This window comes from Rhinolophus sinicus, linkage group LG04 (assembly GCF_036562045.2).
Source record: "Rhinolophus sinicus isolate RSC01 linkage group LG04, ASM3656204v1, whole genome shotgun sequence".
Classification (NCBI taxonomy): Eukaryota; Metazoa; Chordata; class Mammalia; order Chiroptera; family Rhinolophidae; genus Rhinolophus; species Rhinolophus sinicus.
This window is the reverse complement of record NC_133754.1, coordinates 170,811,950-170,837,180: the sequence shown is the minus strand read 5'-3', so window position 1 is coordinate 170,837,180 and position 25,231 is coordinate 170,811,950. Positions and strand designations below refer to the sequence as shown.

General features: G+C 46.6%; 1 protein-coding gene across 5 annotated transcripts; it reads right to left on the bottom strand.

Moving 5' to 3' along the window:
* Positions 1 to 1,579: 1,579 nt before the first annotated feature.
* Positions 1,580 to 18,696, bottom strand: BSPRY (B-box and SPRY domain containing). Of its 5 annotated transcripts, XM_074330875.1 has the most exons (7): positions 18,206 to 18,696; positions 14,775 to 14,873; positions 10,578 to 10,808; positions 8,769 to 8,794; positions 4,145 to 4,269; positions 2,983 to 3,044; positions 2,763 to 2,900 (listed from the first exon to the last, which is right to left on the bottom strand). In XM_074330875.1, exons 1-6 carry the CDS (start codon positions 18,464 to 18,466, stop codon positions 3,016 to 3,018), a joined length of 771 nt encoding a protein of 256 aa, XP_074186976.1. In that variant the 5' UTR covers positions 18,467 to 18,696; the 3' UTR covers positions 2,763 to 2,900; positions 2,983 to 3,015. The 5 variants fall into 5 exon arrangements, with proteins under 5 accessions (XP_019610161.2, XP_019610162.2, XP_019610163.2 ...); XM_019754602.2 differs by lacking the exon at positions 2,983 to 3,044 and having other exon boundaries at positions 1,580 to 2,900; XM_019754603.2 differs by lacking the exon at positions 2,983 to 3,044 and having other exon boundaries at positions 1,580 to 2,900; positions 8,769 to 8,791.
* Positions 18,697 to 25,231: the final 6,535 nt, after the last annotated feature.

Genomic DNA, 25,231 nt, shown 5'->3' with positions numbered 1-25,231 from the left:
ATTCACTGCGGGCCCAACTAGCTTCAAAGCCAGGTACTTTCAAATTTTATTTTAGCAGCAGGGCCCTTTTGTTAATCGAGATCTTATGTGGAACCCCAATATGCAAAACAGGAAAAAAACAGAAACTGCTAGAGTTGAAGCAGAGGTCCTAGGGCCCTGAAGCCTCTGTGACACCACCCCCCACCCCAAAGGTCTGAGGTCAGAGCTTAGTTTGAAAATGGGTGCTAAGCTGTGCTGTAGGGACACGTCCTCTAGGACCACAGAGTCTAAACCAGAGATTTTAGAAAGGAACACCATAATTAGTCATGAGAAGAAATTTGATTTGTGCCTGCCATGTGTTAGGTACTCTCCTAGTCCTTTATATGCACCTAGTGGGCACAGTGTGACCTCCACCCTGCAGGGGATTCAGAGGTGAAGTAGCCTGCCTCAGGTCACAGACAGTCCATCAGGGAGCCAGGGTTCCAATTTAGGTCTGTCTGACTCCAAAGCCCATTGGCTTCGTCACTAGGTTACAAGTAGAAAGGGATCCATGTCACATGAGACATGGTGCAGTGTAGATCCTGGGAGAATAGGGAAAGTGGCCTAACAGGCGTCAGTCTTGAAGGACACCCCAGTCATAGGGGTTAGTGTGGGACAGGAAAGCACAGGGACCAGAGCCCAAGGTGGGAGGAGTGTAGGGAATAGGAAGAATCACTGGCGATTGAAGTAGGTTGGGCTTTTTAAATTCCATGTCTCTTCCTGCCTCTCCACACACCTCTCTCCTTGGTTACTTGGTATTTACTGGATACCTCTATGCCCTACCCAATGCCAGGCACAGGGGATACCAAAGGTGAAAAGCACATAGGCACACAGCAGATGTTCTGGTGCCAACAGCCAGGGAGGGCTCTGGAGTGGACCCTGAACTGGGGCTGGCATTTAGATGGGCAGGAGGATAAGGGGCATCCATAGCAAGAGGCCTATGGCCTGTGGACTGAAGGCTGTGGTTAGATTGGTGGTTCGGGGAGCATGCCGTAGGGGCCTGCAGGTGCCATGTAGAAGAATCTCGGTGACCCAGGGTTTTTCAGAGACTGGCCTGTGAAGGCAAGGACGTTCTTCTCAGACATCGTCCCAAATGTCAGGCACCGAGGACAGGGTTACGGGCTGCAAGGGCCTCAGAAGTCATCACAACCAGAAAAGTTGCCAGCAGGTCTGTGGACTGGATTTAATCCACCCACTGTTTCAAGTAGATTATTCAGCAAACTGAAGAGTGAGGAGGGCTCTGGCGCCCATCTTTGAACCCAGGTGTCTGAAGTTGTAAGATTGCCTTTGAGCTGTGTTCCCTGATGAAACAAAAATGTTTCGGATCACTGTTCTAATGTGACAACCTCAGAGAACAGGAAGGGACTTGCCCTTGGTCCCAGCAATGCAGGGCACAACCGTCTCCGGGCCCTTCTCCACTGTGTACGCTGACCTGCTACCTGCTTCTGTCTGGGGGAGTGTGGATGAGGGTGAGGACATGATTTCCCAGCAAACATCTCCAGCTCTGCGGTGCCACTTGGGGGGTTTGCCCAATTACCAACAAAGAACATGGAAGAAAATCTTCAATCTTTTAACTTTTAATAAGTCCATGTTTCCTAAGGCTGGCCCTTGTACTCCCTCAGCTTTTTCTGGCCTGCAGCCCTCACCCCACGTCTCTACATTATGTCAGAAGGGGCCATCAGGTGGGGTACTCATTAGTTATAGTTGGGGGGAAAGTTCACCGGTTACCATGGTGGGATCCCCTCTGTCTTCTGAGTGCCCAGGCCAGACCTAGGGGGAAGACACAGCCTCCCAGGCCAGAGTCCTCTGAAGAGCAGCCTGGCAGGAGTTCTAAATCCCTTCCATGTGTCCTTGTGTACTAGAATATTTTCTGTGCCATGTTATGAAAAGGACCGAGAAGCACTGAATTGAGGGGATGAAAGGACTTCAGCCACAGGCTTTTCTGCCAGAAAACCACTTTTACATGCTTTTGAAGCTGAGGGCAAGGGTCTGAAAGGCAGTGCTTCTCCCTCCAGAAGAGTATGTACCCATCCACCCACCTATCTATCCATCCACCTACCCACCCACTCACTCGCCAAGTATTTATTGCACATCACCAGGCACCATGCTGGATGCCAGAGATAAAGTGGTGAATGAGACACCCTCAGAGGGTGCATTTGGGAGACTAAGGCCCAGGGAGTAGCAAGTTCCCTATAGATACCCAGCGTTTAACAGTTGTACCCAGATCTGAAACGGATCCCTACTCTCCTAAAGCTGCCCAGTGGGCATAGGCAACATCTGGGAAAAGGACACTGGGTAGAAATGTGGCCTAAAAGGGTGGTGGGGAGGTAGATCTGACCTCCCCAAAGCCAAAGGTCAGTGGACGATGGAAATGGTCTGGTCAGCCACAGCAAAGACTGGGAAGAGGGGCCCCTGGAAGGACCCGTGGTGGGTGTGGAGCACCGTGCCCGAGGCCGGCTCGTAGAATAGCAGCTCCTGGGCCTGCAAGTCCAGCAGCACGCCCAGCTGGGCTGGGCAGCGCAGCAGCCCCAGGGGCTCGTGCTGCCCATCGTGTGAGAAACAGAACTCCTGGTCGTAGCGGGAGAAGACCCAGGAGAAGGCATTGTGGCCCAGACGAGAGTCACTGCCAGACCCCTTTCGGGGTAGCTGGCTTAAGGCCACACCCACTTTATAGGCGCAACTGTTCTGCACATTCACCGTCCAGGTGTGTAGCCCAGCCTGGAAGGAGGTGGTGGACAGGGCATTGGGCCAATGGTCAAAGCGCTCCGGGCCATCTACACAGGACTTGGACTTCTTGGCATTGAAGGTCAGGGTCCTTTGATCATCTGACAATTGCAGGAAGGGGCTGACAGTCCTCTCGTCGATACGTACATCCTCCGTGCCTGCCAGAAAGAATTCTCAGAGTTGCCAAGGCCCACCCTCAGCCCTATCCTGGTCCTGCCAGGTAGCAAAAGGCTTGCTTACCACTCACTGGTAGTATGACCTCAGACAAGCCATTTATTCTCTCTGAGCCTCAGTTTCCTCATCTGTAAAATGGGGATCAAAATAGGACTTACCACCGGGTAGATAAGAGTATAAGGATCAAATGAGATGGTACATGGGAAGTGCCTAGCAGTAATATGTGCTCAATAAATTGCAGCCACGACAACAGTACTTACTGTCTAAGACCGTCATCTATAAGCTCTGCTAGAAATAAGGCCCAGAGAGGAGAAGCAAGTTGCCCAAGGTCACACACCAAGTTGGTGGGGCAAAACTAAGACCCAGCATTTTGTTCCTATATCTAGCATCTAGCACTGATCACACTGCATTCCAGCTAGGCAAATCTACAGCCTACAGATCAGACTTGTCCTAGGGACATGGCCCCTGGAAGCTAAGAAGCATCAGATATGCAGTTTCCAACCACTAAATGGGACTGCCGGTAAATCAGGTACTATCTGATCCCAGATTCTAGAGAAGACAAGCTCTAGCTTGTACTAACATTTTAAAGATGGGGTTGGGGGTAGTGTTAAAACTGAGAAAAAAGTCAATCATTAACCTCATCTTTCTCTGAATTGTGCAACTACGACAACTGGGAATATAGAAGCTTCCTTCTGGCTTGGGGAAAGCCTGCTTTGAGAACCCCCACAACTAAGTAGGAATTCGTGGAGGCAGGAAACCTGTCACATTCACCTCTGTGCCCCAGGCATGCAGCACAAGGCCAGGCCCACAGTCAGCCAAAGTCAATGTTTGTTAAGTAAGTGAGGCGAATCCAGGCAGCTCAATTCTCACTCCAGATGCTCTCCAGTTGGCCATCAATTATGTCTTCTTACAGAGAAACTAGGTTTCCAAGAAGTAATACTGAGCTGTCCCAGTAGGGCAGGACACAAGAACGTGATTTACAGGACCGAGATTTATCCTAGACCCAACTACAGAGCAGGTTGGTCTGGAACCTGGAAGGACCTGGCCTAAGTGCCCCAGGCCTGTCTAGAACCTTGGCTCCCCTGACAAGCATGCATCCAGTATCACTGGTCGTTCAAGCTACCATCCCAGATGCACCGGTCCTCAGGGCTGACCCAATAGCAAACCCCAGAGGCACAGACAGACTCCCAGCTGCTCCAATTGGTGCTGGGCTCTAGCAGCTGCTAACCTGAGAGGGACCCAAAAACTGCTGTTGCCCAGAGTTGGGTCAGTAGTAGGCTCCGAGCACACTTCTCATTAAAGTTTAACTTTTTCGACTCTTGGGGATCCAGAATGCCCTCTGCTTCCTCGGACCTTGTACAGGGAAAACAAAAACAAAAAACAGACAAATTCAGGAAGGTTCTTAAAATGTATATGGATCAATACAGGATGACAGGAAGGAGACGGAAGTAAAATCCCCTTCCCCTGAGGGTGACACCAAGACTGGCAGTCAGGCCCCACACTGGAGCCCCCTAAAGAGGGCTGGAGCCAAAAGGGAAGGTGGGCATTTCCCCTGTACCCCCCGCCCCCAAAGCCTTCATACCAGCAAGGCAGACAATTTACAGGGAGATAAATACTTGGTGCCAGTATTAGAACTTGGTGTGGGTCTGCTGTGTGGGGGAAGCAATTCATCAGTGTCTCCAGTCAGTCAGCAACAGAGCTGGAACTAGAACCTCTGAGCAGCAGGCTTTCCACTCCACTATCCTGCCCAGAGAAAAATCTCACCTCCCTCCCCAACCTATCGCAGCAGGAATGTCCTTGGTTTGATCAGAAGCCAACTCCTCTGCTCTTCAAATGCATACACCCCTGCGGGATCACACAGGAAGGGACTATCAGTTATCTCCCCCACCATGAATTATCCACAGCACTTTGCTCCCATTAACTACCTCTCCTCTGCTCCCAGTGGGGACTGTGTTTGGTTGGAGAGGGAATTTGGAAACAAGGAGAACTGTCATTTATTAAGTAGCCAGACTCTGGGCTTGCTGTTTTCTATACAGAATCTCACATGGTCTTTGCTATAACCTGGGAGGTGGTTGTTACCCATTTGACAGGAGAGAACAGAGATTCAGAGAAGGCATCCAGCTAAAAAGAGGAGTTGGATTCAAGTCCTGCTTCCATGCAAAAAGAGAACAAACCCAGGCTGGAGTCCAGGCACCATTCAACATAATTCTTCCCTTGACCTGAAGTGAAATCTCAAAGGGATGTAGCACAAAGTGAGGATTTCCCACATAGCTTTGCTGACCTCTGAACTGGCATTTGAGAAAGAATTTCTCACCGCCTCTAATCCTACAGATGGCATTGAGATCAGGCAGCAGTTTCGAGAGCACACACTCTCTTCCCCAAACCTCATGGCTCTGCTCATTAATGAAGGAGGAGGGAGAGAGGGCGGGGCACGTTTCCTCACGGATGCCAGTTCTTTGCCAGACTGTCATTGCCTGTCCTGGCTTGGGAGGAACGAGGTGAACAGAGCCCTAGAAACGCGGAGAGCAGGTTCCAGTAACAAAGGCTCTTTGTGGTCAGGACAACAGAGGGTCTGTTGCCATCTTCCCAAAGCACTGAGTCTGGGTCTGGAGGAGCCCCAGCCATCAGGTGGGGAGGAAAGAGGAGCCGATGTCAGCAGTGCTAAACTGTCATCCTAGGGCAAATCTGCGGCCAATCGTAGACACTGGAATCTAGAGAAGCAGCTGATCCAGGTACTTCATGGGACAAAAGAGAAAGCTCATGACTCCAAAGGAGTGGGAGTGAATTGGGATTCGGACACGGCAGGGCCCAGCTGGGATCAGAATTGGTGCAGCAGGACCTGTTGCCATGACAGGCCCGAGCTGAGCCCAGCTGGGACGTGGAAACAAAATTGGAGCCAACAAAGGCATTTCTCAGACAAGTGAGTTCCCAGCTAGAAGGGGCTTGACAACTTCTGAACACGGTACTTTGAGAGTATACAGCCCCAGTCTACAAGCACAAAAACCTACAAACAAATCTTCACCTCTACTAATAAGTTTGTAAATAGTAGTATAGGTTTAGCAATTCTCAAACAACTTTGTGTGTACTGTAGGACTAAACAAATAAAAAACTATCGCTATTGTTGGGAGCCAGGGTTCTCACTATGAAAGAATAAAGATATAAATATAGAATGGGAGGAAGGCGAAGGAAAAACGTTGTGGTGTTCCACTGGAATTAGAAGTTGTGATACAAACCCACGAATAAAAAAAGGACAGACACACTTCCCAGCTCTGTCTGCTGTCCACTGAAAAGGCCTGGAGGCAATGAAACATCAGTAGCAACGGACATCTAACGCCCAGATCTTGGTTTTAAAATATTATTCCCCACTAAAAGGACCCAAGATGCCCTGGAGAAATAGCTGATTTCAGAGCTGAGGCAGGAAAAGAACAGGTTCAAGCTGGGACATCTGTGCCAGAAGGCAAGAAAGTGCTCAAAGGAGCATGGGGACCTGTCAAAAGGACACGGCTTGAAGGGATTCCTACTAGCCAAATCTAGGATAGTTTGAAGATCAAAATTAACAATAAGTAAGAGTAGATTATAGTGTCCTGAATAAAATAATAATCCATGAGTTTATATTGATCCTAAATAAGTGAATGAACAAACAAGCAAATATATAAATGAATAATTCAGGAAGTAATTTAGCACAATGGATGCTAAAACTACTGGACGAAAATTTGAAAGTAAACAGGCTTTTTACACAACAAGTATCTCCTCAGAGTGCTTATTAATTACAAAAGGTAAGACAACACTTTATAATGAAGAAACCTGGTAAGCATCGCTTTATCCAAGTGATCAAAATTAACATCCCTGATAATGGGACAAAGTGACATCACATGCCCCCGATTTGATAGACTGATTTGATGAACTCAAATTGAGGCATATTCTATAAAACAACTATCCTAGAGTCATTAAAAATGTGTTTTCTTTTTCAAAAAAGGCTAAGAAAACAATTCCAGATTAAGAGACTAGATGGATCAGGAAAAAAACAAATAAAAAAACACCAAACACTGTTAGGAACTTTTTGGCACAACTGGAAGCACTTCAATGTGGACTATATGCTAGATGATAGTATTATATCAACATTAAATTTCTGAACTTGGTAATTATACTGTGGTTATGTAAGAAAATGTTCTTACTGTGTTTTCCCGAAATAAGACCGGGTCTTATATTAATTTTTGCTCCAAAAGACACATTAGGGCATATTTTCAGGGGATGTCTTATTGATTCATGTACAACAATCTACATTTATTCAAATACAGTCATGTCATCTTCTTCTGGAACATCGTCATATCGTACTAAATGCATCTGTCTGGCTGACAATCTTAACTGGGGCTTATTTTCGGGGTAGGTCTTATTTTGGGGAAAACATGGTAGGAGATAAATGCTGAAGTATTTAGGGACCAAAGATCATGCTTTCTGCAACTTTCGAATTGTCAAAAAAAAAGTTTTTTATATATACTCTTGATAAATAGATAGGAAAAAAGAGTGATAAAGACAGCAAATATGGCAAATGTTAAAAATTAGTGAACTTCATTATACTATTTTTGCAACTTTTCTACAAGTTTGAAATACGTGTTTCAAAACAAAAATTTGAAGATCAAAATTTTTTCAAAAATCACATCAGCCCAAAAAAAAAAAAAAATCACATCAGCCTGATATGGAAGACAGACTGTATTAGAGGAAGATGATAAAGATAAAGGAGAAAGAGAAGACTAACAGAAGTGTGGAAAGATTATAGGAGGGAAAAAACAGGAACAAGCCAAACACGCTTTATTTAAAAGGAGACAGAAAAATGAATGTGGGTGCATCCATGCTGTGGAATACTTCACAGATCTTCCAAAAAGTGAGGTAAGTCTACATGTACTGACATGGAAAGACTCCAAGATAGACTGAAAAATTATAGAACAGCAAGTATAAAACAACCCCACCTGTGTTTTAAAAAATATTTTTTTAGAAGGCAAAAAAAACACCCAACTCACATATTCTCCTATGACTATACATAGGCAAGTCCAAAAGACATACATCTAACTCTTAAAACTGATCACCTCTATGGAATAGGACTGAGAAGGGGTGATTCATTTTTAGTTTTAATAGTTTTATATTGGTGGCATTTTTTTTTCTTTCTCTCACACACATGTATTGCTATTGAAATGTAAATACAAAAATAGATAAGAAGAATGGGCTGTGCTCCCCAAGTACAGCTCTGAAATCTTGCACAGAAGATTAAGCATTTAATTTTACTGCCTGGCAAATTACATCCTCTTGGATACTTCCTCAGGCTCTTGGCTCTCAGCCTGTTGGGATCCAGGTAGGACCTGATGAAATTCTTTTATTATTGCATAATTAAAATGCAAATATTGAGTGGTAACATAGACTTGTTTCAAAGATTCTTTCAGCAGAGAAAGGGGCAGTGAGGTAGAGAACACAGTACTGAGACGGTATCAGGTGTGGGTCCCAGTCCCAGCATTGAAGTTTAGGCAAGCCCTTCTCCTTTTTGAGCCCAGTATTCTCATCCATAGATGGGGTGGTAAAACCCTCCGACAGTTTTTTAATAGGATAATGTTTAAGAAAAACTGTGGTACACCACTGATTAATAAGTGATTATTTCACTGCCCGTACACACGGGTTTAGAGCAGGTCTCCAAGCTAGATGCAAGAAGACCTCTATCCATCGAGCCTGGCTCCAGAGAAGCCACTCAGCTGCCACCCTGGGCTTTCTCCCAGGAGCAGCGGGGCCTGAATGCAATGGACTAGGAGAGGCCTAAGGGTCATGGTTTCTGTGACTGCCCAAGCAAATTACGGGGCCATACTCACCTTTCAAAAATCTCCTGCTCCTTCTGCTGTGAGAAAAGAAAACAGAGTCAGGCTTAGTACCAGAAACCCAGCAGGCAGTCAAGACTGAAATATATTCAGCTGGCATGGAGGTCTCCACATGATGGCCAGAGACCGTAGAATTAAAAATTCTACTCCTTCTTTAAGACGCAGCACAAAGCTGTATGAGAAGGTTCTTCTTCACATACCTCCCCCATCCTGCACTCAGAATGAATCACTCTGTCCCCTGTGCCCTGCTGTGTCCGGAGTTTCCCTCAACTACACTTCGGGACAATCGCATATTTACCCAACATTTCACCCCCCATCGAGACAGTCAGAAACTAGATGGCTGGGACTCTTTCTGAATCTTCTATTGTGACGCTCCCAGTGTTTGGGACATAATGTGCTCTACATGGAAGCTGTGATTAAATGCACAATCTAGGGCAGTCGTGGAAACTGTCCTACTTGACCTGCAGTGGGACAGCTCAGTTGTTCTACATTCTCATTTCTCTGCTTGACATATTTATTCAGATGTCACACTGTCCCTTAAAACGGCAGGCATCTGCATATCTATATAAAATACTTTGAAAGGATGTATACCCAAATATTAATCATGGCAATTTCCAGGTGGAAAGATTAAAGATGAGCTCTGTATCTTCATATTGGACCATTGTCAGCTCTCCCAAGTGCAGAGCTCTCTCTGTGTGCTTCAGAACTCTCTCCACCTCCCCATTTCCTTTATCACAACTGTAACTCTTATCCTTCAGGCATCAGCTTCTAAGTCACTTCATCCAGGAAGCCTTCCCTGACCACCACCACTCCCAAGTTTGGCTTGTGGGGTCCCCAGCTCCCAGGAATGTCATCTACCACAGCACATATCCCTCCATAACCTAATTATCAGTTTATTTATTTTTCTCCTCCGTAAGGCTGTGAGTCGCTGACACCTGTATCCTGTAACTCCACCGCATAACACAATGCTCAGCATACAGTAGGCACTTAGTAAATATTTGCTCACTATTTTAAGAATAGTTATCAAGTGCAAAAAAAAAATCCATATACGAACTGTGATAAAAAAATACAGTGAATGCTGCTGCTGAGTCCCATCCAATGGAAATGCAGCAATCTTCAATATGGGAAGTGGCATGTCAAACCTTAGCAACAGTGTGTGACAAGTGTCACCTGTTCGGTGCAATCAGTCAGATATGAATTACAGTTGAGAGAAGGTGTGTTTTAAACTGTGCCATAAATCATGGATCACGAACAATGCATTAACATGAAATGGGCAAATGGTTTCATCTTCCATCGTGACAACGCTCCGTGTCACACATGGCTTCTGGTACAGCAATTTCTGTCAAATAAAAACATGACAGTGTGTCCTCATCCACCTTATTCACCGGATCTGGCACCGTGTGACTTCTGGCTCCTCCCCAAAGTCAAAATGACCATGAAAGATAAACGTTTTGAATAGATTCAGAACATCGAGGCAGCCACGAAAACACAACTAAAGATACTCATGAAAAAGGACTTCCAGAACTGCTTCAGAAAGTGGCAAGAACAATGGGATATGTGTGCTCAATGTGAGGGGGGATATTTTGAGGGGGATTAATGGCAATGTGCCTTTTACTGTAATAATTTTTTTTTAATTTAAACATGCACCATAGTTTTTGATCACACCTCATAATTTTATTCCCCTGCCTCATCCCTGCTCCAAATGATCATTATCCACTCACCTCCTACCAATACATATTCTCAATGTTTTCAGAATGTTTGGAGAGACTAACCAAGTCATGCCCTCACCCGTGCCTAACTTACAATCAGCTGGAGGTCATCCGTACTGGTGAGCATGTGCACCAGGCTGGTGCGGATAGTGTCCAGCTTCTGTAGCGCCTCAGCCCAGTGTACTTGCTGCGTGAGGATACTCTGGTGGGCCCGCTCCTCTTCGCCATGCACCCGTTCCAGCAACCGCTGCTCCTCAGTCTCACACAGACTCCTCACCAGACTCAGCCGCTGGATAACCAGTTCCCGCGCTGCACTGGCCGTGCTCTAAAAAGGGATAAAACAAGGGGTTGGGTCCTGACAAAGTCCCACTGAAGACGAGGAGACTTTGGGTTCAGCCAGAAGAAATGCAGAGATTGATCAGCAATGACTGTCATGGGCATTGTAATGGGCGACAGTGCTTAAGCCATCCCAGTCCTATGCATTCACAAATACGGTGTAGGGTGAAGAAATTTGAGATCCAGACATCCAGGCCATTTCTCATGGAACCAGGATCACAGAATGGAAGAGCAGGGCAGGACCTAGAGATCAGCTAGAATCACCAGCTTATTTTAGAGATGGGAATAGCAAGGCCAAGGGACCAGGGTCAGAGATCAGAGAATCGCAGAGGCGGAGAGCCTACAAAGTCATTCCCATCAACAGGATCTGTACCAACAGTGGTCCAATCAATATTTTTGACCATGTCTGAGGACAAAAACCTCATTATTTCCTAATCTGTCCAATCCAAGTGCTTCCATGGTAGAATTATTTTCTACCACACAGGAGGCCTGAAATCAATTCTCAGCCAATGAAGTTAATGTGTGTCCCCTAGCAACTAGCACACAATAGGCACCCAACTATTTACTGAATGACTGATAGGAAAATCTTTTCTGACTTAGTTAAAAATCCATTGGTAGCACTCCCATGCCAAATCAGTGACAGAGCTGGGACTAGAACCCAGTTCTCTTGCCTTTCACTACACCGTTCCCTTACACCAATGCCAGCTGGTAACCAAACCTCCCAAAGGCATCTGTTGCATGAAGCTCCTGCACTCTTGCCAGACAAGTAAGAACAGTCTCTATGCCAGAAAGTCAGGGATAATCAGCAGCTTCCCTGCGCCTTGCCCCTGAAGACTTGCTTTGTACAGTGCAGGAGACAACCATCCCTATTTAAAAGAAGAAACTGAGACCCACAATTTGTCCAATGGAGAAAAGACAGTGGCCAAGTGGATGGCCAAGTGAACCCAGGAGTTCAGACTCCAACTTCAGTGCTGTGTTGAGGCAACATAACATAGTAGTTAGGAAATTATGCTTTAGAGACAGTGCCAAGGTTTAAATCTTCGCCGTTCCATTTACTATCTGTGGAACTTGAAGCACGTTACTTATTCTCCCTGTGCCTCAGTTTTCTAATCTGTCAGCTGAAGATAATAATAGCGTCTACCTCGTAAGGCTACTATAAGGATTAAATGAGTGAATACATATAAAGTAAATAGAACAAAGCCAGCACATGTGTGTTCAATAACATCAGCTATGGCTCTTCTCTCTGTCCCACCTTAGAGCCTTACCCACAGCAGGGGGTCTCTGCAGTCATGTTTGTACTGTGTGATCAGGATCAACAACACACCCTGACCCAAGAGGCATCAGATATTCCCAACTAGAGGACAACAGTCAATTTCAATACACTTCGTGAGTCATTCTCAGAAATGAATAACAAAGAAAACAAGAAAATTTCCCTGTCCAAAGAGATGAAAAAATAAACTGAAAATCCTCCTAGATCTCCAAAGAGGTCATACAAATGGCAAATAGACATATGAAAAAATGCTCAACATCCCTAATCATCAGAAAATGCAAATAAAAATCACAATGAGATATCACCTCACCCCAGTTAGAATGGCTATTATCAACAAGACAAATACTAACAAGTGTTGGAGAGGCTGTGGAGAAAAAGGAACCCTCATACACTGTTGGTGGGAATGCAGACTGGTGCAGCCATTATGGAAGGCAGTGTGGAGGTTCCTCAAAAAATTACGAATAGAATTACCATATGACCCAGCAATCCCTCTCCTGGGTATCTACCCAAAAAATCTGAAAACATTTATCCATAAAGACACGTGTGCTCCAATGTTCACTGCAGCTTTATTTACAGTGGCCAAGACATGGAAACAACCAAAATGTCCTTCGATGGATGAATGGATAAAGAAGTTGTGGTAGCGGCCGACCGACGACTGGTGACCGACTGCCTCAGCCTGGGGGGAACCAAGGCTCGTAATACCAGCATGGGCCAGGGAGCTGTGTCCTACACAACTAGACTGAGAAACAATGGCTTGAACCAAAGTGGGGGGTGAGGGGGGAAGGCGGAAGAAGGGGTGGGGGGAATTAAAAAAAAAAAGAAGTTGTGGTATACATACACAATGGAATATTATTTGGTGGTAAGAAAAGATGAAATAGTACGATTTGTGACAACGTGGATTGATCTTGAGATTATAATGCTAAGCGAAATCAGTCAGACAGAAAAAGTAGAGAACCATATGATTTCACTGATATACGGTATATAAAACTAAAAATAACAAAAGAACAAGACAAACAAATGAAGAAACAAAACTCATAGACATAGACAATAGTTTAGGGGTTACCAAAGGGTAAGGGGGGAGGGGGGCTGTAGAGGAAGGTAAACAGAGTCTAATATGTGGTGATGGAAAGAGAACTGACTCTTGGTGGTGAACACACAATGTGAGATATAATGTATTACAAAATTGTACACATGAAATCTATGTAACTTTACTAACAACTGTCACCCCAACAAACTTTAATTAAAAAAAAAAGACAAAAGAAAAAAAAAAATCCTCCTAGAACAAAACACAGATATGCTGAGAAAAAAAGCATCCTTTTGAAAGTGAAGCTTCTCTCGCAGCTAAGTAAAGGAAATCCCCTGGAGTCCAAAAGTAGAAAGAAGCTGGAAACCCATGTAATCAGGAGCTGAGGACTCAATTGCTGTAGGTAGAGCTTGTGATTTACTTTAGAATTGTATACTCATCTAAACCAAACCGGCATATAAAAATAGAGAGCACAATAGATATCTCTAATCAAAACTGGAATATTTCCTATGAATGGGAAGGATTTATTAAAAGACTTACTTTAACTAAAATATTAAGACCAGAGGGGTTGTAGGGTTAATGCATTCTTATGGTACTTGTATTATTCAGGTTATTTTAAACATTGTTAAGTATTTGTGTTAAAATTTTAAGGGTGCCAAAATCAGCTACCCATGTACCTACACCTGTGCTCAGACACTTTGCTTTCCCTATTTCTGTGAATGAACTGTCCATGCTTGTACCTACGGCCAACACTTCCACTTGTTTGCTAGATCCCACCCCCTCTGCTGTACCTGATTCTCCCCTTTCTCTTGCATCATTAATTTTCCCCTTTCTACTGGACAATTACCATCAGCATACACACATTTCTTAGCTCCCTTCTACAGCAAAGCTCCTCAAGAGTTGCCTGTGTTAACTAACGCAAATTGCTCCTCTGTTCTCCCTGAAACCCACTCCAATCCACCACTCTACAAATCTCCTCTTGTCGGGATCTCCAGTGCCGGGCATGTCCCTAAGTCCAATGGTCCGTCCTCATGTACTATGGGGGCAGGGGGGAGGCAAGGTGCAGAAGGAAATTCATAGCCACGGCCCCTTGAAGGGCATACTTGAGAGACGTAGCGGGGGCAATGGGTCGGCTGAATAGAGGACAAGCAGTGGGGTGCAGCAGAAGGGGCACTGGGCTGCAAGTCACAAGATCCCAGTCACAGAACTGGCTGTGGCAGGAGGCTTGAGACCTTGAGCAAGTCAATTAACCACTACGGGACCCATTTTCCCATCTATAAACGGGCACGTACTGCGATCTACTGCATAAATAAGACTCATAAAGAACACTCAATGTAAAAGTCCGTAGGTTATTTTACAATTCTGGGGCTGAGCACACAAAAGAATTAGATGGTGGAAGAACGCTACCCTTCCTGATCCATTACCCGCCAAAAGGTCATTTTTTTAGCAGAGTCTTTGCACCCAGTGTGATACTCTGACCAGATAGTAAAACCAAGGCTCGGAGAGATAAGAAACCATCCTTCCTGGGCATCCAGCTTTGCTAATAGCACAATGAGTCTGCAAGGTTCGGATGGGAACCTAGACTGGTTCAAGCCCCTAAGACTGGGGTCTTATCCTAGGAGGGAGTCCAGGGTAGAGGGGAAAGGGGAAGAATTACTTACCACTGCTCTCTGCTTCTTCCCAGGTAGGACCTCGGCCACATACTTGCTGATGCTGGCACTCTGTAACTGCAGTCTCTCACATTGGTCCACAATCTTGTTCTGCAAAACAAACACCACCATGACGACTTGATCCATTCCACTGATTTTTTTTTTTCCTTTTACTTTCCCTCAATCACCTATTGTCATGGTCATATATCCCCAACCTTATCATTACTGAAAACTATACCACCTCCAGAATCTTCATTTCAAAGATCCCACACGCTGCCTACCACTTCCCGGCCTTCTAGATCACTAACTCTAGAATTTCCATTCCAACAATTCTTCACCTCAGTTGGAGCCACCAATTCATTAGTCTTACCACATTTTACCACCAATCATCCGCTTTTATGGTCTTGCTTCCCTCTTGATCCTGAAATCCTGTGGCCTATCATGAGCATCACTTTCCTGCATATACGCTCAACCCTCCTTCACACAGAGCTCCTCGACTCTCCACACCTGCACCTGAGCAGAACATGGCTTCTCAAACAGCTATTCCTCAAGCATCCCTCCATTCACTAAACAATACCATCAGTCAGCAGCCTCGTTACCGAGGGAAAAAAACTAGTTACTCTCCAGCCCCACATCTAATCCATCAGTGAGTCCTATCAACCCCATTTCCAAAGTTTCTCTGTCTCCTCTGGCCACTTCTGGTCACTTCCACTCCTGCTATTCTGCCCAGATCACCAGCTTCTCTCACAGGAACCACTGTTAGAGCCTCCTAACTGGGTTTCCATTCTTGAACCCCACAGTTAGTCACTGTCAACTTTTGTGAGGAAATCAGATGAGGTCACTGTGCCTGCTCAAAACTTGACTTTCCAATACACCCACAGTGAGATGAGATCAAGCTTCTTACCTTAGCCAACAAGGCCCTACCTGATGTGACTCTGCATATCTCCCCTCCTACCACTCTCCACACTGGCCGTCATTTTATTCCATAAGCACACCAAATTTGTCCTGACCTCAGTGCCTTTGCACCTGTTGTTTCTTCTGTCTCCAGCAGTCTTCTCCCGTACATCTCCATGTCTCACTCCCCGCCTCCATTCACGTGTCACTTCTTCAGAAGCCTTCACTAACCATCCCCATACTCCATTCCCTTACTTTGCTCATGTTTCTCCCTTACACTATCACTCTGACTGTATGTTGTGTGTTTGTTCACCTTTTTTTGTATCTTCCCCCACAGCACTGGAGCATAGGCACCATGACTTTGACTTATTATTCTCTATGTTCCACTACCAAGAACAGAGTTCCCACACATAGAAGGCTCTGAATAAATGTTTGCTGAATGAATTAAACCCGCTTCCTTGAGCACAAGAAGTTCAGCAGTTTACAGCTGCCAAAGCTGTGAACATCACCCACGGCAGCAGGGGAGAATTTTAGAAATGAAAAAGCTGAGTCCCACAGAGAAGTGACTTGCCCAAGGAGATATGGCCAGGCCCCTGCTTTTCCACTCCATTTCTCCATATAACTGGACCCTTCCAAGCAGCAGCCAGCCCCTCCACTATTACCACTATGAGCACTGCCCCAGTTCCATCTGCCAGAAGGCAACTCAGCTACCTCTTCTAGAAAGCCCTTATAAATTCTCCCCCCACCCCCCACCCCCATTAGGAATTAGCCTTAAGCTTCACCAGTCCAAATACAAAATTATTGAATTGAATTGATTGGGAGGAAGCTATATGATCACCACACACCACCGGACTGAGGGAACTAAGACTGAGGGAGCTTCTGAAAAGCTACAGGGGCAGCAATCCAGAAGGTAAGTGAGAAGTTGTTTGAAGTGGTGCTGTTTTTGCCCAGTTCAGGAACAATCTTGCCCTGGGGCGAAATTTCTTTGCTGGCTGGAGGGATAGAGAAAGGAGTGTACAAAAGCCACAATCCAATCAAAGTTGGAGGGAGGAAGGGCAAGACACACCTCCCTCCAGGCAAAGAAGATGAATATGCCTAGGGCCTCAGGAGGGTTCAGGGAAGGCTCCTCAGAAAGACTGCATTCCAGAACAAGCACCAGGACTGCCACTCTGTCCCAGCCGTCAACCCTTCCACCACTCAGATTCTGCCCTGGTGGCAGCTTTTTAAAAAAAGGTTTTCATGAAATTCTCACTCCCATTAGCATCATTTCCTCCCTCCAACCACTGAAGCAAGTAGGTGGTTTCCTCTGGCCTAGTCAATGACTGTCCTGGTCCAGCCCCTGAACAGTAGGAACCTTGGAGGAGTTACTGCCCTGTTCTGGGCCTGTTTCCTCATCTATAAAATGTGGGTAAGACACCATTTCAAAGGCTTGGTCTGGATGGAATGAGATGAAGGATATTTAAGTGCTTTGGAACTTGCATTATGCAAGTTTATTAAACCACGCTATCCAAGTTTATTTTCATCATTCCTGTTGTGGGCAGTGGTGACAGGTAGGATCAAGCAGGAGCTTAAAGGTGTCGCTGAATAACTGAATCGCTCCTGGCCCCAGCACCCTGTTAGATGGGTTTATTACAGTCCAGTCTGAGTCGGCAAGTCCCCAGTGAGAGCCCTCCCCTCACAGCTGGGCAGAACTCCAGGGAGAGTTTAGGAGAATCAAGTCTTTTAATCAAATTGCAAGGGAATCCCCAGGGGCCACAGGTAGGGTGGAAGGAGGGAGGAAGCCCCAGGGTGACTTTGACTCTTCAATCTCAGCAGCTCAGGGAAGGGATGGTGACAGGAAAGTGACGAGCCTGGAGCCAAGTGTAGGATGGAGGTGGAGAGAAACCCTAGGTGAAGGGTTCCAGCAGGAACCTCCTCATATCCTCCCCGCCCTCTCTGTTTACTCAGGCGAAACCAGCTTGAAGTACAGTCAAGGCCAATCTTGAAAGGGAAAAGAAATCACTTCACCAGGAAGCCTGAAGGGTGGATGAGAAGGTTCTGAGTCAAGGGATTGAGTGTGGGAGGGCTGGGTTTTATCAGAAGTCATCTTCCACCCTGGTGGGAGTTTGGGGCAACCGGTGCAGCACAGCCCTTTATTATCCACGGCTATGCCCAGCTCCCAGCCCCTTCAACAGGGCAACGGAGAATCTGGGCGGCTGGATCTCCCACTGTGTGATCCCATTATCTTATTTATATCGCACAACTTTATTAAATGCGCGCTATCATTGCCCCCAAACTACAGATGAGGCCACTAAGTCTCAGAGAGTTACGAGATTCACAAGGACAGAAGGAGGTGGGACTCGAATTCAGGTCTGCCTGACGCCGGTGGCCACACCCTTAACCGCCTGGTCCCACAGCCAGTACACCACTGCGGAGCCCGGGCTCCAGGACCAGCCGCCGAGGCAGCCGGCCCCAGGCTCCGGGGTCCCCGCCGGGTCTCGCCCAGCGCGCCTCCCTCCGGCGCGCCTCGCTCCAGAGCCCCCCGCCTTCCGGCACCAACGTCCGCTCACCCGCAGCTCTTCCGCGCGCTCCTCCGCCCGGCGGATGCGGTGTCCCTGGCAGCGGCCGCCCAGCCCAGCGCAGGCGGCGCACACCGGCCGTCGCTCGGAGCAGCAAAACCAGTTCAGAGCTTGGCCGTGCTCGGGGCACAGCGGCCCCGGCTCGGAGCCTGGCCCGGGTCGCGGTCTCGGTCCCGGTCCCGGCCCGGGTCCCGGCCCCGGCCCCGGTCCCGGCCCCGGCCCCAGTCCTGGCCCCGCGCTCTCCTCGGACATGGCCGAGCGCCGACCCGGCGCCGCGCGCTCCACCTGTCGCAGGTGGCGGCTGGGCAGGGCCTCCCTGACCCCGCCCCCCGGCCCAAACGGGCGTCCGCGCGCGCGGCTGCCGCGCTTCCTCCAAACCAGCTCTCGCCGCTCTGTGGCCGCGCGCCCAGCACCCTCGACCCGACCCCGGCTCACATCCCGCCGGCTTCGGCAGTCTTTTGATTTCTTTTTTTCTGAATTAAATTGCGTTATATGTGTTTGATTTATAACAACCATGAAACACCAAGTATTCATGTAACCATAGGAAACTTAATTGAGCACTTGTAAGTACCAGACTTTTGCTAAGCGCTTTATAAGTGTTCTATCATGGAATATAACAGCCTTTTTTTGAGAGGCAACTTTAAACAAGTACTAGCTTTAAAGGTAGGTGCTGGTATCAGACTGTCTGGGCTCAAGTCCCATATTACTGCCCACCGGCTAAATACCCTCCAGGGCCTCAGCTGTGAAAGGGGGATAAGCAGGGTGCCTACCTCACAGACTTGTGCTGAGGATTAAATGAGTTACAACACCTAAAACAGTACCTGGAGCACGGACAGCGGCTGCAACTTCTAAGCGGCTAAGCGTACGCTAATAGTCCAAGGCAAGTACCGTGATTCCGATTTTTATGGAGTTTAAGTAACTTGCCAGGGGTCACAGTTACTAACTAGTAGGAATGAGATTGGAACCAGACAGTATGACTTATGGTTAATGGTTAATCATTTTTAATTGTGTATTAATGTCCAATGAAGAACATCTGTGTTAGGCTGATTTCCCCCCAAAATATTTACATCCAAATTTTCTTAATCTGAAAAAATTTTAAACTAGTATTGAAAAAAAATGCATGTTTATTGAAGAAGATAGGCTATGCATATAAGCACGTGGATGAAACACTCATCCCCAGGAAAAAAAAAAAAAAAAAAAAGAAACCACTGCTAATATGTACCTGACCTGTCTTGGGGTTTTTTTCTTAGGATCAGATAAATCAGTAAGCCCAAATTGAACCCTGTCCTGGGGCTCCAGTCCAGCCGCCCTGGGCACACAAGAAGAGCACTGCTTCTCAACCCCCAAACTCCATTTTAGGAGGTCTTGGCAGAAGGCTGAGAAAAGAACTCAGCCAAAGGGAGAGTGTCAGAGGGAATTCTGAGTTCATCAGAGCTGGACGCTTGTGAAAGCCAAATCAGAAAGAGAAACATCACTACATCCTGCGGCATGTTGGGGCTCAAGCACCTACCTCTCCTCTGAGGTGTCTCTAAGACGTCACTACACAACCGGAAGAGAACCCTTCCCTTCTCTCAGCCCCTACTGCTTTGGCCCTTGAGGGTAAAGACAGCTAATAGATCCAGAGCTGTGCCACTTACAGCTATGGGAACTTGGTCAGATTATTTAGTCCCACTGTGCCTTAGTTTCCTCATCTCTAAAATGGGGGTGATAATAGTATATATCTATTATACTATTATCTGGTTCAAGAATTAAATGAGATCTTGTCAGCTTGGGTGTATGGCATTGTCGTGCGGGAGACCCTGCTCGCTGCGCCATGTGTCGTGCAGGGCGGTGTCGTGCAGGGAAGCCTGCGGGGTCTCTGCTCCCGCTCCCCACATAAGAATGCAGGATATGGTGAGGCCAAAAAGGAACACCCACGGAGCCATAGGTAGAGGAGTCATACCACTATAGTCTCACTGGCGGCTGGGTTGGAGACACAGGAGGCAGGAGCCACACTGTTCACAACCCTCACTGCGTCGCTTGCAGGCTCAGCCACCATCTTCTTGCTAGCCCCCATTTTTCCTGCTAGCGTAGCCACGGCAATTATATTAGTGGTCAATGGCTCACTGGTTACAGCTGACAGCCAACTAGCCACAGCTGGTGGCCATCCAATCACAGTTGATGGCCATTTACTACCTGAGCCAGCCCCTTTCCACGTGAGGCCGAGAGCCTGGAAACTGCACTCCTGGCTCTGTCCCCACAGGCATACACTTAGGAGCTAATAAATGTTTTATTGTACAAGTGAGGATCAGTAAATATGCGTGTAGCAGGTTTTCAGAATGTAAATTGTTTGAGGTTCTTTGGTGGGGGAAAGTGCAGCATTCCTGGCATCAAAAGAAGTTTCTAGTGCAATCCTAATGGGAGGATGAAGACCTCATAACAGCATGTACCCTCTTCTAGGGGTGGGGAAGGAAATGAGCCACCATAATTAGAGATTGTGGTTAGTATTTTTTGTTCTAAGGTCCGAGGGTGGGAAAGACTATTTAGCTCTTATGGTAAGAACAAAGAAAACAAAAGGCGGTGATTTTTGTGTGAAAGGAAAAGAGACTACGAAGGGCAGGGAGTGGATGAAGGGGTTAAGGTCCTTGGGGAAAGTGAGGCCTCTTTTCATTGGGTGTGGCCCTGGAGCAATCAGGGGCCCTAGGAGGGCTCAAGTGAGGAAAACAGTAAAATCACCAGAAGTCCTTCCAGGCAGAGGGACTAGAAAGTGTAATGGGCTTAGGTGGGAATAGATTTGCTTTTATAAAATTGGGATCATCTGTTCCACCATTCAGGGGCTGAGTTAGACTGGAACTGGAAAATCAGCCCCTTCCCTTAATGTGCATCAGGCCCTGCCTGACACAGTGTCCCCACGTGAGGCCTCAGGACACTCATAAACCCCCTGTGGTGGCTCTCAAGCTTTATCAGGCTTCAGAATCACCTGGGGTGGTAGGGTTGTGAAGCAGGCAGACTTTCCAGTAAGATTCTCTTTCACCGAGTCTGGGGTGGAGCCAGGAATCCACATGTGTAGCAGTGGCACAGACTAGGATGCGAATGAGCCCTCTGACTAGTACAAACATTGCTCTAAGACAGTGACCACACGTTAGTAGGTGGCAAATTAATTCAAGGGGTGAAGGAAGGAAGGAAGGAAGGAAAGAAGGAAGGAAGGAAGGAAGGAAGGAAGGAAGGAAGGAAGGAAGGAAGGAAGGAAGGAAGGGAAAGAGGGAGGGAGAGACAGAGAGAGAGAGAGAAAGAGAGAAAAAGAAAAGGAAGGAAGGAAGGGAAGGAGGGAGGGAGAGAGAGGGAGGGAGGGCGAGAGAGAGAGAGAGAGAGAGAGAGAGAGAGAGAGAGAGGGAGAGGGAGGGAGGGAGGGAGGAGGGAGGGAGGGGAGGAAGGAAGGAAGGAAGGAAGGAAGGAAGGAAGGAAGGAAGGAAGGAAGGAAGGAAGGAAGGAAGGAAGGAAGGAAGGAAGGAAGGGAAAGAGGGAGGGAGAGACAGAGAGAGAGAGAGAAAGAGAGAAAAAGAAAAGGAAGGAAGGAAGGGAAGGAGGGAGGGAGAGAGAGGGAGGGAGGGCGAGAGAGAGAGAGAGAGAGAGAGAGAGAGAGAGAGAGAGAGAGGGAGGGAGGGAGGGAGGGAGGGAGGGAGGAAGGAAGGAAGGAAGGAAGGAAGGAAGGAAGAAAAAAGATAGGGAAAAAAGAAAGAAAAGAAAAAATAGGAGACATTGCTCATTGTAAGGGTTTTTTGTTGTTGTTTCGGTTAAATATGGTACATATACATGTACATATACGAGCACTGGGGATTGCATATTTCTTACTGAGGGTCATGGTCAAAAAAGATTGAAAGCTGCTGCTCTAAGGTGACCTTTAGAGCATTGGTGGGAGAGAGAAGAGCTATACTTGAACTTTAGGGCTTGCATAGTCATGACACACTGAGCTGGGGACAGAAAAGAATGAACACCTTTGTTACATTTTAGTCATTCAATAGATTTATTGAGCACCTACCCAGGTGTCAAGCTGTATTTAAGACACTGAGGATATAACCGTAAAGAACAAAGTCTACTCTTCTGGACAAATAAAACAAATGGAAATGTAATATAATGTCGGTAAGTGATAAATGCTACAAAAAAAAAAAAGACTCAGGCATTATAGGAAAGAGAGCTGGATGGTGCTAATCTAGAAAGGATGATCTAGGAAGTCTCTTGCACGAGTGGCACTGACTGGAACTGTGCCCTGAGTAAAGAGAGCAAGCATGCCTGAGAACATCTGAGGAAGGAGCTTTCTAGATGGGTCAGCGAGGGCAAAATGTCTCTGTATGCCATGAACTCTACTCCCTCCTCCCCAAAGAACCATAGACAATTTACATTCTGGAAAAGTGCTACAGGTATAGTTACACACCCTCACACATGGGAAATTATTCATTATCCCCTTACTTATGACATAAGTGGGAATGTATTTATTTTTATAAAATTGAGATTATCTGTACATTTTGCTCTGTAATCTGCTTTTTCACTTGCTCGTTTATGACCTTTGGATTTGGACTTTTTTTTTTTAACCTTTTTGGTAGTGAGCTTTTGGGAAAGTCTATTGGAAAGAACTGTTCTTCCCTGGCCTTTACTATCATTCAGGCCTGCTCTTCAACCACAGACCCAGCCAGCCCTTGTCTGCTGCCTGGTAGGCCCCCGGTCAACCACTGGGCTGGCCCCGCCTCACCCCGTCCCCATGCCTCCTTCCTCCTCAGTCCCTGATCCAACCACTGTCTCCGATGTTAGGGCTGGAAGTCATCTGACTGGGGTTTGCAAGGTTTCCAGGAGTGGCAAGAAGACTGTCAATGCTGTGGCTTCTTTTCTGTTGTGACGTTTTCATAGCACAACAGCTTTAACTGTCACCTTTAAGAGGAACTTGGTGGCCTGCCAGTGCAGACAAACTCAGACCACATGGGTCCCGTGTGATGAAGTCCAGGCCCCCAAGCAGAGAATCCTTTTTACTCCAGCCAAACCAGAACAGACTAGTGAGACCAGATCTCATCTCCAGAGGACCAGCACACTTCAGAGAAGGGATAACATTAAACTGGGCAAGTCCAGGAGAGAATAAGCAATTCAGGCAGTAAAGAGCCGTGAACTAGGGCTATATTTGTATAAGGCAGAATTCAAGGTCATGTCAGGTTGAGGGGATGAAAGGTGACACAGAAGGAAGGGGTGCATGAAACTATGTTGCCTACACCCATAGCAGTCTATCTTTTGTCCCAGTTAGTTGTCCACAACTGTCTTCCCCTTTCATTCTTTATTAAAAACACTCAGTGATCATCTACTATGTTCTAGACCTGTGTGTGCTGCCCAATACCAGAGCCACTAGCCACATGTGGGTACTAAAATTTAAAATTAAAATTAAATACAATTTAAAATTCCGTTCTTCAGTTGCACTAGCCACATTTCAGGTGTTCAATAGCCACGTGTGGCTCAGGGCTAGCATATCGGACAGCACAGATATATGTAGATTGTTCTATTGCAGGGCTGTTAGACCCTGTGTTAAACACCAGCAGTAAACACAGGTGTAAATAAGACTCGGTCGCTGCCCACATGGAGCTCACAGGCAAGTGGGAGAGACAAGTTAATGAAAAATCACGCTATGTTGGGGAATGTGTGGGGGCTTTGGAAGCACAAAGGAAAGATAGTTAACTCAGTCTGGAGGAGGAGAGAAATGGTTAGGGAAGACTTGAGTGTAGAGAGGAAGATGGTCTCTGAGCTAAGGATAAACAGTTATCCAGACAAAGATAGGTGATGGGGATATAAGGAGATGTTCTGTGAAGAGACAACACCACGTGCAAGGATTCAAAGGTAACAGCAAAATGAGCCAGGAAGCTGCATGTAGTTTAGACCATTGAAGCATACAGTGTAGCAGAGATGGAAGATGAGGCTAAAGATCTAGACCCAGCCCTATAGACCTAACAAAGGAATCTGGACTTCACCTTGGAAATCAGTTATTATCTATTGTGCAAAACAAGCCACCCCAAAACTTAATGGCTTAAAATAACAACTATTTATTTGCTCACAATTCTGAGGGTTGGCAAATCGGGCTGGGTTCAGCTGGGCTGTTTTTCTGGTGGTTACATGGTGGTTGCAGTCATCTGACAGCTCAACTAGGGCTGGACAGTCTGAAATCGTCTCACATGTCTGGCACATGGTGCTAGCTATTGGATGGGTTATGTCTTAAAGAGGAGATTCTGGGCTCCTTCCCATGGTGGCACTGTTCCAAGAAAATGAGAGCAGAAACTACAAGGCCTTTTGAGGCTTAAACTCAGAAGTAGCACAATGTTACTTCCACCACATTCTGTTGGTCAAAACAAGTTACAAGACCACCTCTGATGTGAGAAGCTACAAAGAATATGTGGCTATTTTTAATCTATCATCCCTGGGATGGTGTTGGCCTGAACCGAAGTGGTGGGTAAAGACAAATGGACAGATTGTTATTTTTAGGATATTTAGGAGGCAAAATTGAGAAGTTTTGGGGATTGTTCTGGAACAAGGAAGAGACGGTGAAGTTACAAATGACTCTGAGATCCTTGGCGTGGGTGATTGGTGAATGGTAGTGCCCCAAACTCAGAAAGAAAAGAGGAAGAACAGGTTTTGGGGGAAAATGTTTCCAGTGTGAGTCATGTCAAGGATGAGGTGTTTTCACACATTCCGGTGGAGACGGGCAGGAAGCAGGTGGATATACAGGTCTGGGAAAAGTCTGGGTAGAGATACCTAAGTTTGGAAGTCTCAGGTGCCTAAAGCCTAAAGCATCTTCCAGGGGGGCTACATCCCCAGAGCTAAAGCCTCTTGAGAGCAGGGGTCTGGTAAGTCAACTTGGTAGCTGCACTGAGCCTAGCCCAGTGCTAGGGCAATCAGTCTCTCTTGGTTGAAGGTTGCCAGGCTGTTATGGGGAAGAGGGACTAAGTTTGTAGGGAGAGCCCTCAGCTCTGAACTAAGGTCAGTGTTGCAAGTGGTACGGGGGTAGATCCC

What these genes read in the sequence shown, in the direction of transcription:
- BSPRY (XM_019754602.2), bottom strand. Translation starts at nt 18,466, where the DNA reads ATGTCCGAGGAGAGCGCGGGGCCAGGACTGGGGCCGGGGCCGGGACCG. An exon ending in AGCGCGCGGAAGAGCTGCGG is followed by an intron (nt 14,874 to 18,205) that starts GTGAGCGGACGT and finishes TTTGTTTTGCAG; the next exon opens with AACAAGATTGTGGACCAATG. An exon ending in GGAAGAAGCAGAGAGCAGTG is followed by an intron (nt 10,809 to 14,774) that starts GTAAGTAATTCT and finishes ATCCCTTTTTAG; the next exon opens with AGCACGGCCAGTGCAGCGCG.